The 12991-nt window shown below is 42.7% G+C and overlaps 1 protein-coding gene and 1 long non-coding RNA gene across 3 annotated transcripts in view; both read right to left on the reverse strand.

The window, feature by feature from the left end:
* The window catches only part of LOC124279024 (ATP-dependent RNA helicase DDX1-like), a 396346-nt gene extending 396126 nt beyond the window's left edge, over window positions 1–220 (reverse strand). The window contains 1 exon segment of the mRNA XM_046714816.1: window positions 209–220. Coding sequence (XP_046570772.1) covers window positions 209–220 — 12 coding nt within the window.
* Window positions 221–6917: 6697 nt separating this feature from the next.
* LOC124279038 lies at window positions 6918–9770 on the reverse strand. Of its 2 annotated transcripts, none has more exons than XR_006899278.1 (3): window positions 9714–9770; window positions 7990–8041; window positions 6918–6984 (listed from the first exon to the last, which is right to left on the reverse strand). It is a non-coding gene; the product is annotated as an uncharacterized LOC124279038 (long non-coding RNA). The 2 variants fall into 2 exon arrangements; XR_006899277.1 differs by lacking the exon at window positions 9714–9770 and adding an exon at window positions 8386–8556.
* Window positions 9771–12991: the final 3221 nt, after the last annotated feature.

The raw sequence follows: 12991 nt of genomic DNA on the forward strand, positions 1-12991 counted from the left end.
ATTTAATTTATTATGTGGTGAGTAAAATTGTTAGGCTCGACGGGAAAATTTAGGGTCGGTCAGGAAACCGGAACCACAAGCTTTTTTTTTAGGCCTTAGTAAGATTATTGCCAATATCTTGTTTATTACAAGATATTGGCAATAATCTTACTAAACCCACCCTGATAATTCTAGTAGGATAATTGCATTGAATCAATTTTATTTTTACACCTGATGCCATAAGGCAAATGTAACACTTATAAACATTCACAGTAAAAATTAGAAGATTGACAATCAATTTAATTATTTTCATGTGGTATGAATGTGACTGAATACGTACAAGAAGACAAACACATCCCCATTATGAAATCATATCTTATATAAAACAAGAATCTCTTGTGTGGTTCAGCAACATAGCAAACACTCCTTAAATTGAAGTTAAAATAAAATTACAAGAAGAATCTAGTAATAAGGATCTATTAGTATCTAAACTTATACAAACCTGTAGAGGTTATGAATTCTTTGAAGAAAGTCCTCCTTGGGGTACATATAAGCATTTAAATGTCCATTTTAAATCCTACGACAGTTGTAACTATATTTTTAATAAAATATTTACAAAACAAAAACTCGCTTTTTGTCTTGTGAGAGACCACCCTACAGGGCCCCACCGACCCCCTACAGCCAAGAGCAGGTAACTCTCGCCGCCTACTCTCGTGACTCACTTTTCATGCTGAACGGTCAGACAGAATGAGGGAGTGGGGGGAGTCGCATTCTTCAAGGAGGACTTTCTTCAAAGAATTCATAACCTCTACAGGTTTGTATAATTCTTTTCAGAAGAAGTCCTCCTTGGGGTACATATAAGCATATGACAGACTCCCAAAGATATTTGAGACGGGAGTGGCATTCTGTCTGGCAACAACTAAACCCGTGGTGGAGTGAAATCTACAACCGATACGGAAATAGAAAAAACACCTACCGAGCCACCTGACCGCTGATGCCAATCAGACGGGGGCCTGAACTAGAGAGCCCAAGCTTATATGTCAATTGGCTCAAATCAATTATGACATAAAACCCCACCCCCAACCATTACAATGGAAAGGAATGTATGGGGACATGCCGAAACAACTCCCAACCCTAATATAGCCCCAGCCAGAGAAGCGTGGGGAGAGGTATAAGGGTAGGGAAAGCGTAAAAATTTAAACGCTAAAAAGCCAATAACCCAGGAGTCGAGCTAATAAGTACTGCAAACTAATGCTCGAATGCACCCCTCCTGTTTGGAAGAGGGCTTGCCGGGACCTCGATAAAACCCAGAGAAATTATTAGCCTCGCTAAAATCTTTCTGAGGAAATCGAACGAGTACAAACGCCATGCATTGTACGAGTGAAAAACAGGATAAAACACCCCCACCAAACACTCTCGGGCGTGAGGAGGGTAAGTGTAGACCACCATCCCACAAAGCTGATTAACACAGACTCCCAAATACCGGAAGTCTCGGAAGAGGGAAAAACTGTAAGCCGCATAAAAATCCCCTGAATAGCTAAAAAGAGATGTAACATGTGTTGGCTCACCATTACACTAACCTGGTCACTTGACATGCGGCTCAAGAGAGGCATACCAAACAGTGCCCCGTGGGGGTTCAGACCCAATTCCGCCGCAAGACGGTTAATAGCATATGACTGGTTAAAGCGCTCAAAACGGACCCGCCCTCTTTGAAGAGGACGAAGGGACGATGTACACCCAAACCCTAACCCAACCCGAAAGGATGGTAAGGCTAATAATGATGTAGTGATATGAAATATATCGACATTGAACACAGAACCGATACCAATGACCAGTTACTAACTTGGTCAGGGTGGCAGGACACTCTCCACTGGAGAGAACCGAAAGACCGAACCGAAAGCACTCCATCCTTAGAATGCGGTCAAGTTGGTAATGGCTTAACGAAGGTGTTCTGCCGGCTCCAAAGAGCGACAGAACCGATCTCTTCATTGAGCAGTGCCGCTGTGTATTGCCAACAAAGCCGCATCTGCCCTACCCAGTCTGCCTTCAACCCTCGGGAGGTAAACCTTATCATTGTAACCGAACAATTACGGAAACAAGCCAACGAGATAAAGTGCGCGCTTTGCTAGCAGACTCCCCAGTCTTCCCGCCACCAAACAGAACACATGGGTACCCGTGACGGATCCCTTTGTTCGTTCGCTTTGTGACAGTCACGGGTGAGCAATCGAAAAGATTGGTCCCCGGTGTGGAAGGCTGGGTAAGGGGTGGAAGCGCGATATGAGCAGTCACATGGAAAGCAATATCGAACTGAGAGTGGTAGGTATCCGGGAGGCTTAATACGGACATGATCAGTATAAAATACTGTCAGTGTCGGGTCAGTGGGAATCGCATGGATGTACCCGACCCTTCTACCAGAGCTCACCACAACAGTAAAGTCGCCTTCCACGCCAACAAGTGAAGTGAGAGAGACGATATACTTGAAAAATCAGGGCCAGACAGCCAATTGAGAATAAGTGGCAATTTTAAGGTATTGGGTCGCGCTGAGGCGGTCGAACCCTGTTCATGCCAGCTACGACGCCGATGTAATGAGAGGATGCTGCTCTAGGCAGAGCACCATCGAACGAGGTGTGAAACGTGGAAATAGCCATGGAGTACCCGGAATGGTGGAGGTCATAAGGCTCTCAACCAAAACGAGGTTATAGTAACTCCAATATCCGAACTAAATCCGCAGAATAGGGATTATGAAATCCCCCTATCTGCACACCAGCTTCCCACACCTATCAACACACTGAACGGGTGTCGAATCCCACCGAAGCCAGAATTGTGTCTGCAACGGTTGCAGGAATTCCGCGCGCGGTCTGGGGTTATACCCGACAGAGGCCAAGCCACCCAGTGAATCTGGAGGATTCGGGTGTGGCTCGCTCAGAGTGAGAATGTCTGGTCGAAAAGGTAATTCAATCCCGGCGTATGGATCGAACACCAACCTGACTGCTGTCAATTCCAGCACATTGATGTGCAGGTTGTGACTTCGTCGCCAAGAGACTGCAGGTCGCCCAGAACATCGCCCCTAACCCGTAGGGATGTATCTGGCTGGACTGAGAGCTGACGGGTGTTCCAGGGGGGCCCTCGAGAGACGCTTGACGCCTGTCCATCTGACTGCGTGAGGTTGACAATTCCGCCCAGTTTCGTAAGATTGACCAACACTGATCGTGAGGTCCCCAGACTCAATAGTTATTCTAAAACCACGATGAGCCAGTCGCCTAGGTACGGGTGACAACACCGGCACTGCGATCTGGCTATCTGAGCTGTAATAAACCTCAATTTGGTGAACACCCTTGGCGCCGTAATGTAGCCTAAGGGGAGCACACGAAACTGGTAGCGCGTCCCGTCAAACAAGAACCGAAGGTAAATCTTGAAATCAGGGTGCAATGGAACAAGGAGGTACGCGACCTCGAGGTCGATTGACGTGCGCCAATCCCCTGTCGACAGATGAGATCACCGAGCGCGGTGTCTCCATCTTGAAGGACAGTACCTCTATTAACTTGTTCAGCTCTCAGATGAGAATGGGTCTGAACATTCCGTTCTTAATGGCAACGATGAAATAAATGGAGTCAAACCCCACATTTTCCTGACCATTGGAAACCACCACGCTGGTTGCCTTGCCCAGCAGAGACTGGATCTCGGCACGGAGTATTTTCGCCGTCTCCCGGGAAGCCGACACTGGAGTGTGTCGCCCGACCGGGATTGTGGCAGAATACAGTAAACCCCAGCAGTCGGCAACTTAACGCTTGCCGGTGCCTGGGCACCTGAGGAATTAACGAAGCTCGACAGACTTCCGTGATTCCTCGAAACAGTCCCCGGCCATAGGCCCATAACCGCGACTTCATCATTTGGCTGGCACAGCTACAATGCAGTCCCTAGCCAGATGAGAGTTGACCTCCGCCAGATGCCGCCCAGAGTCGCCGAATGAAAAAAACACCCACCGGGCGCTCTCCCCTTTCCACCAGCTCCCTCAGCAGAGCTGAGAGATGCCGAAAGTGGAGCATACAGCTGAGCTGTTAAGGGAAAGAACGGCAGACTGACGGTAGAGTGTGAGGCCTTTCCCCGATGCCTTGCTGGAAGCAGGCTTCTCCGGGAGGCTTAACTCCAACGGTTCGGTATTCGACATGGACAACACCCGAGGCAACACAGCCGCGATTCTATCTCGCACTTGCCTCAGGGACGAACCTACTCAGTGGTAAGGTCAAAGTAGCGAAATGAGCCGAAGCTCAAATCGACTTGTCCACTGTACGAGCCTGAACCCCGGTTCCGAGGCACATGTGAGAAGCCTGACAAATCAAGGTTTCACAAGCACTCAGACAGACCTCGGAGCGTCGAGGTGACCGACACACCCGGCACACTCGATAGCATCTTGGTCAAGACGTCGATAGACATCAGGCCGAGACCTGAACTACCGGCGCCGGGAATCGAAACCAGTGTCGAGGCCTGGGTCGGTGCTACCCACGGGGTTCAGAGAATCCGCGGAGCCGAAGCTCAGCGGTTCTAGACCAAACCCGATCCCGGAGACACGAGGAGTAGCCTGATAAATCAGGGTTCCCAAGTACTCTCAAAAGCGCACTGAGCATATAGTCAAACATAGCCTATAGCGCTATATATAAATACCCATACATACACATATATTTATATACATACACATATATATATATATATACATATATATATATACGTAAGTGCTCGGGTCGGCGGTTCGAGTTCGAACCCCGATCCCGAAACACATGGGAGTAGCCTGACAATGCAGGGCTCCCCTGGTGTACACGGGTAGACCTCGGCGCCGAGGTGATCGGTAGCTCCGTCACACTCAACGGCCTCTTGGCCAGGGCATCGATAGACATCAGGCCGAGACCTGAGCTAACAGCCGGGATCTGCTCGCATCGGGCCGAAGCCCAGGTTGGTGCTAGTCCGGTCTGCAGTCCCGAGACACAAGGGAGTAGCCTGGCAATGCAGGATTCCCCTGGTGTACACGGGTAGACCTAAGAGCGTCGAGGTGATCGGCAGCTCAGTGGAACCCAGACCGGGGCGCCGAGAGGAACCTGCCGATACAGGTTTCCCGGGCAACCCCGACTGACCACTAGGCGCCGAGGTGTCCCCGAGCTGGTCGGCGCCGAGGCGACCGCCAGTCTGGGCACCAGGCGAAGACAGGGTCAAACCTGCATCGCCGGCGCCAGGCACCTGTGACAAACCTTAGCCAGAAGCTAGGTCGCCACAAAGTGCCGAAGGCACACCATCACCTGAGCCGAAGCCAGGATCAAGCTGCCTGGGAGGAGGCGCATTCTCCGAGCCAGAGCTCGGGCCGCAGCCAACCCCACAGATGCGTCCGATCCACCCCCGACGACAGGCGTGCTGAGCTCCTTGCGGAACCCAGACAGCGCCGTGTCAATCAGGGATTTCACAGACGACACCTGGTTCACTTACCATCGAGATCAACACGTTGCGAGCCGAGCTCCTGACGGAGCCCGGACATCGCGCTATCAATCATCGACTTCACATTAGTCATCTGCCGAAGCATATGTTGCTGAAATAGTGAAGCAATTGAGTCAATATTTAAGGCAGCAACATTGTTTGCGGGGGAACGATAAAGGGATTTCCTTAGAAACCTTTCATCAAATATTATCCCCGCCTGAAGCAGATTAGTGAAAAACATAAAATCTGGCGCGTGTTCTGAAAGAATGCGCCGCGGAGGCGCAGAAACCCAGACAAAAACACAACCTCGCCTATGAGCCACGTTGTGTGTAAACGTATGAAATATGTATATATGTAACATAACACAACATAATGTAACAGGAATATTGACGCAAGGGCGTTTATTATGAGCATCCTTGATCGTCGTGAGCGTCCTCGGCTAAACACCGGAGGCACACTTTATGACCATCCTGTGGCGGTAGTGTGCACGCACAACGCACAGGGCTTAAACTGCAACAAACAGAACCACGCCAGTGTTACTAGCAGGAACTGTGAAGCAGCAAACACATAAACACAAGTAAATAGCAAGAATAAACACGCACGGGCGATATTTAAATGCTACAAGCTACAGCCATTTAAATACTAAACATACAATGCAAAGCAGAAAAAGGCTAGCCAAACCTGCGCGGTACATACTAGTGATAGAGTAAAGTTGAGTGATATGTAAACTAACACTATCAAAATTACTCAACAACGACTTACCACAAATTCGCTGAAAAGAAAGAGAATTTAGGCAAGCCTACCATATAATATGCAAACATAATATATGAACTCCCTACTACAAGCTACCAAGAACATATAGCAAGGAAACCACGATCATCGCGGGTCCGCCATTTTGCCTGCCACATGGCTGGAAAACAGAGAACCCACGCAAAGTTACAACAAAAGATGAATGAGAATATCAACATATGAAGTCCATCTAACGCTGTAGGGCATGAGTAAAGAAAGGAACCATACATACAGATTGAGACTCTTTTACACTCATCGACGGGTAGGAGAGCAAACTAAAATGAACACCACGCACGCCTATTCAACAGAACGACAGCATGAAAAGTGAGGTAACGAGGTAGACGGCGCAGAGTTACCTGCTCTTGGCTGTAGGGGTCCGTGGGGGGCCCTGTAGGGTGGTCTCACAAGACAAAAACGAAGTTTTTGTTTTGTAAATATTTTATTAAAAAAATATAGTTACAACTGTCGAGGATTTAAAATGGACATTTAAATGCTTATATGTACCCCAAGGAGGACTTCTTCTGAAAAAGAATACCCAATTTTGCCTTATTCTTCGAGTCCAACTACTACTTCAAGCACTAATATACCATGCATACTCAAGCAACCAGTCAACAAGACTACATAAAACAAAGTACATGATCCCATTTCAGAAAAAAAAAAATTCTATAAATTTGTAGAATGGGTGTACATACCATCAACACATCTCCTCCTCCCAATACCATAGGGATAGCTTCTGCTTGAACATCTGTTGGGAGGCTGTACAAAAGATGACAGAAAGACTTTCTTTGATCAGAAACATTTAAACAATATCACAAAGAATTGCAAAAGCTAAACATCAAGAGGAACAACATTCCCGTACTGTGACGGCAGCCAACACCAACTCCACACAAGGTACTAATGTAGGGAGCAATATTTCACTTCATGAGTGCTATATATTTAACCAGAAGACTGCCCGGTTAACAAACCTGTCTCTTGTCTTGTATCTAAATTGTAGCTATTTGAAACTTAGCCCACACAATGTGTTTGTATCTAACAGTGGTGGACAGGTCCTTTGGTGAGGTGAAATTGGGTTTAACATCGTGCTTTAGAACATTTCGCTCATATGATGATGTGCATGCGTGTGTATGTGTATGTGCGGCCGCTTGTACTAGCCCAGACTGAAGCTGGTTTTATAGTGCTAGCCTACTGAGACACCATGCCGCAGTGAAGCATTAATACCCCATACAGACACATTATACTGACTCCAGGCCGACCAGTCCTTGTTGTGCCCATTAATGCTAAGCGCCAGGCAGGGACCGAAAGGTCCTTTAACATTACATATGGATATATAATCAACATGTCAGCTGCTGTGTTGAGTGAAGCCATCTGGGTGGATCTATTTCAGCATGAGACTTGGGGCTGAGTTTGAAGGCTGTTTTAATGCCAGGTCATATTGGTTTGGTGAAACGTAAATAAAATAAAATATGACAGAATCAAACATTCCTCCACAGCATGGTGACAAACATTAAATTGTATATCTGAATTCCTTGCTTGAATAATGCAAATATCCTCACACACTCATATCTGTTGTAAGTCAATGTGAAACCTCTATAGCATGACATCTAAATCTTGTTACTATAGACACCCCCACTATTTCAATGATTGACATAAGGAACACCCATATAAGAAGGCAAGGACATGACCAGGATTTGTTATAATATTTACTGGGACTTAATCGGTCTGATTAACAAGATTTCATTTTTACAGCACAAAAAAGATCACCTCCAGTCCATCTCTTCAACAGCCTTGCCAATTTCTGGCATCACCCCCATCTCTGAAAAAGACATTGTTAAACATTCAGCAATAATTTTCTTTAATCAACATGATCATACTTAGTGACCATTATCTTTTCATGCAATTATGAAAAAATAACTATACCAATACAATAATATCTTTAAAACAATCTAACTGTAAGAACCATGTCAATCTAATAACACTAACTGGTCTGACAACAACAAAAAAAATCTTCTTTTTGAACTTTTCCAATATGGCAAGAACCCTTTTACTTTCATATCCTACTCGTGAAAAAATCCTCACATTAGTCACAACTAGAAAAACATTTGCTAATATATGCAAAACAACAGTCACATCAATAATTCCTCATGGCTTAACAAATACCACCATGACTTCTTGTCAGAAAACATCCAGTTTAATGGTGGTGTGTGGTCCTGTGCATAGAGCTCAGGTCACAAAGCAGTTGAAGTTGAGCAATGTTGAGCAGGGAGAGTCCTTGGATGAGTGACCATGTTTGGCAGTTTGACTCTTGAGAATTTTGTGGACTTCAGTCCTGCCTCACAACAAACACATGTGGTCTCATCTTAGGCAGGTGAGTTTGCTCAAAGTTGAATCTGTTCACCCAGTAGAAAATGGGTACCCGGGTGGGATAAGTCATGACTATTAACTTTCTTGCACCTCACAGGCAGCTTGGGTTAACTGAGGTAATAATAATCAGATTGTTCGCACTTTGATAGGTGTCAGCAATTTTGTACATAATAATATTACAAAATTATGCTTAAAAAATATGGGAAGTGGGAGGGAGTCATTAAAAAAAATTTATCATCAAACACCCCCCACCCCCCAAGCCATAACTTATGAACAGTCCCTTAGATGATTATCTCTAGGTAACTAGGGTGTGCCAAGATAGTACAATTTTGCTTATTATGGACTATAATATTGACAGGTTTTACTTATATTCAGCACTATTCTATCTATTGGTGGAGGATTGAAGAAATGAGAAGCTGTCTATCATAACAAAGGATATACAGTAAGCGGCATAGTCAAAGTGACGTATGTTTGTTGTTGATTAATGCAAACAAGACTAACACAAAGCTATCACTGACTGACTGACTGAGTTTAGTTTTACGCCGCTTTTAGCAATATTCCAGCAACATCACGGCCTAGGACACCAGAAATGGGCTTCACACATTGTACCCATGTGGGGATTCGAACCCGGGTCTTCGGCGTGACGAGCCAACGCTTTAACCATTAGGCTACCCCACCGCCCACAAAGCTATCAGAGAACATCAGTATTATGCACAGTAACATACTACACAGTGTCCCTTCAGAGACTTCTGGTAATATATGATCAGCTGATAACAAATTTGGACAATAAAATGTGAAATCTAAGATAAATTATCACTAGACATGATTATTTACCATTTGAAATATATTTTCTGTTCTGCTAGTTACAGTTTTATACACAGATATAAAGATTACTGCTGGCATGTTCTTGTAAACTAAGCCGGAAACGAGCAATCAGGTGTATGCACATTTCTTACAAATCTAAGTGTGATTCGATTAAAAATAGCTGAAATATAACTTTTAAGAATGTTGGTGCAATGATGGAATGAAATTATAGATCCCAATATTAACTTACTTTAGTTGCAGCTATTACTAAACATATATATATAAAATAATAGCACTTTGGAAAAGATGAATGCTATTACCAAAGATTTTTATGCATGGAACAGTTTGATCAGTAACCATTGAGGTCTCGCACGTCTGGAAAATGAATGAAAACAAAATGCAAATATCATAACATCCAACAATGTCATAAGTATAATATCAGGTGGTTACCTTATTCAATGAATATATCCATCTACATCCACACAGAAACAATATCCCATACATCTAAAGCTGTACAGAGAAAATTGTTCAATGTCACTTGTCTTTGTAAAGATATGTTTAAAAATATCTAGAGTATTTCGGGATGTTATAACCTATTTTCATCTCTCAATTGATTGTTTCAGCAGTTTCACATTGGTGTCATGTCTGATTGTTAGCTGAGTTAGCACACATGACATGATATCCATGGTATTTTAACAAATTCAACAATGATCAACATATTATTTGCAAATCATTTGAATAAAGTAAGTTGCTTTTACACAGGCGGCTAGATGTGAAAGTATTTCCATCTGCTTTAGTAATCCTACATATATAAACCTGTTGACAAATTTACTGAGAGATAACCGATTAATCAATCACTATTGGTTAATCCTTTAACTGATGTCTTTTGCAACTCAACGAGTGATTCCTCCATTTCAGTGAGGCTCTCCATTGCACATCTCAAACCAGGGAGACTATATAAGGGGGAGTGGTCATTAGCATATGCCTCGGCTCGTCACTTGACCTGTGTAGCCAATATGGCGACAGCATTGTTTTTAAGATTGAGCCCGGTTTATTTTCAACAGCTGATTACATACGCTGAGTGTTGTGACAACTGAAAACCTACATGTAGAAGATAAGTTACCTATTCTGTCACTTCATTTTAAGTCAAATAATTGTTATTAGTGTCAGTAGAGATTTGTAGTAAAGTTTCAAGTCGGCATGTTGTAGCTCACTGGCTTCAATTCTCAGTACACAGCGAAGAAAGACTAAATTATATCGCTAAAAACTTCTTTCACATATTCGTTTAATTTTTAGAAGGGAAATATACCTTTAGTTGAAAGGTGTTTGCAAGTAATAGTGATAGTTTTATAACTAAAACAAAATTGTTAGGGTGTATTTGAGGTGTGTGAAAAATATGACATATCGACGATCTGCCATTGAAATACTACAGGGCGTTGTTTGAGTGTTTCTAGTTATTGTTCTAAAACATCTTTCACATACACCTTCAATTTTTATGAGGGGAATATACCATCAGGTGAAAGGTGTTTGCAAGTAAAAGTGATAGTTTTATAATTTAATTTTTTTTGTTAGGGTGTATTTGAGGTGTGTGAAAAATATGACATATCGACGATCTGTTCTGATACGCCATTGATGCTTGTGATGCTTGAGTGTTATAGTTCTAAAACTTCTTTCTTTCTTGTTGGTCTTAGTATGTGACAAAACTGGAAAGGTGTTTACAACGCTTTTTGATAGTTCTAAACTTTCTGTTTTTGAGGGGTCTGTGACAGTGTCAGTTAACATTCTGTCAATGCCCATGCCATTCCACACATGCAATAAGATATCTGAATTAGTTACTAATGTAAAGAAATGTCTCAAAGTAGATTTTTTAAAAAAAGGACAGTAGATGTTAACACATGTGTTCTACCGATAGTTTTGCATTCTTTTTGGCCGTGGTGTATCATTTATTCTTTCTTTCATTCACATATGTATTTCTTTCTTTTGTTCTTTTTCTTTATTTCTTTCATTCATTCACATATAATTCTTGCTCTGAATTAATTCATTCATTCATTGTAAAATTCCCGACTGATACAATACACTGGCTGAAGTACTGTTAAACGCAGCCGAAGTTGTGCTGGGAACGAACCAAGTCACTGTGTGCGTTGGAGCATGACGAGGCACACGTTAATTAGTACAAATGGTAAAGAAAGCAAGCAAGTGACCTATCCCTGTTGTAGAGTATCCCTGCTCAAACTCAGTTTGTTGAGTGACTGAAGCCAATTAGCATCTGGTGATTTCATGGGCTAATTAAAATGGTGTCATCTGGATGACTAAAAGTAGGAGTTTCGTTTTCTTTCAAATGTTTTCCTTAAAGATCACATATACTCTAGGGGGGGTACAAATACATAAATCACTAACTGGCATCGCTATAAATGAAACCCCGTCATTAAAACTACTCATTTCGATCTTTAATTAACTTAAATCGACCTTTTTGACATCAGTGCACAATTCTCACCCGCGAACGAAATTTCAACCAATCAGAGCGGGGCGTCTCTGTGACGTCATATGAGGAATAGATATGAGGGCCGATGCAGAATTCATCTACATTTCAGGGGGTAAATTATCTTGTTTACAGGTTTGTATAAACCTGAAATCATGACAACTGTTGTGAAAAATGAAAGCTATATGTTCTCACAATCTACTGTCATTTAATTTTGTCTCCTGCTTTGCCTAGTTTCCGAGTTACAACTTGTTTTCATAGACGATTCTGTCAAAATTGCTTGGTGTCGTTAGGCCTTATTTGCATAATGACTGATCCAAATTGATCCCATTTCTGTGTTTTTTTACCTCGATATTTAATCATGTCATGTAAAAATCTGTTTGTGTTCTCAAAACAGTGTCGGCCCATAGGTTTTCACATCCAATACAGCAATTAATACTCCCTTGTTGTAACCCGTGTTAGGTGGTATAAACCTACACGTTATTTGTCATCATTCACTTGATGGTCAGCTAATGAAAATATAACAGGTATAATTAGTGGTAACACATTACCCGACAAAGGTTGCCATTTGGCATTTCTTGTGTCTGGAGTAAATATTCAACATTATAAACATCGATCAAAGGACTAACCGATAACACGCTGATTGATTAATTACTTTTATCTTACACAGCGGTTTTGTCAAAAGGTAGTGTTTAAGTATGTAGATTTACTAATCTATACTGAATACACTCTGTCGTGTCGGTGTCTGCGTAAAAACAACGTCTTTCTTTCAAAGGATTAACCGGCAATAGATTGATTGATTGCCCATTATTGGCTAACTAAATTACAGTTTTTAAAGAAAGGCGGACATTATGCAATTAGTTGCCAGGTGTGCTATCTTGGGTGACCTATGAGACTATACACCAATGTGAAATACCTGAAAAGATTTATCACTTTTTCGTATATTAAACTGTTAAAAGACACATCACTTGGAACAGCTGCAGATGCATAGCATATCACTCGTTTTTGTGGATATTGATGGATACATTCCTCGAACAAGGTAACAGTCTGACATTGTTCCTATAACTTTGATCTGTTTTAATTGTAATATTTGCATTTTGTTTTTATTCATTTGTCGTA

This window comes from Haliotis rubra, unplaced genomic scaffold (assembly GCF_003918875.1).
Source record: "Haliotis rubra isolate DU_JTF1 unplaced genomic scaffold, ASM391887v1 Scf245, whole genome shotgun sequence".
Taxonomy (NCBI): Eukaryota; Metazoa; Mollusca; class Gastropoda; order Lepetellida; family Haliotidae; genus Haliotis; species Haliotis rubra.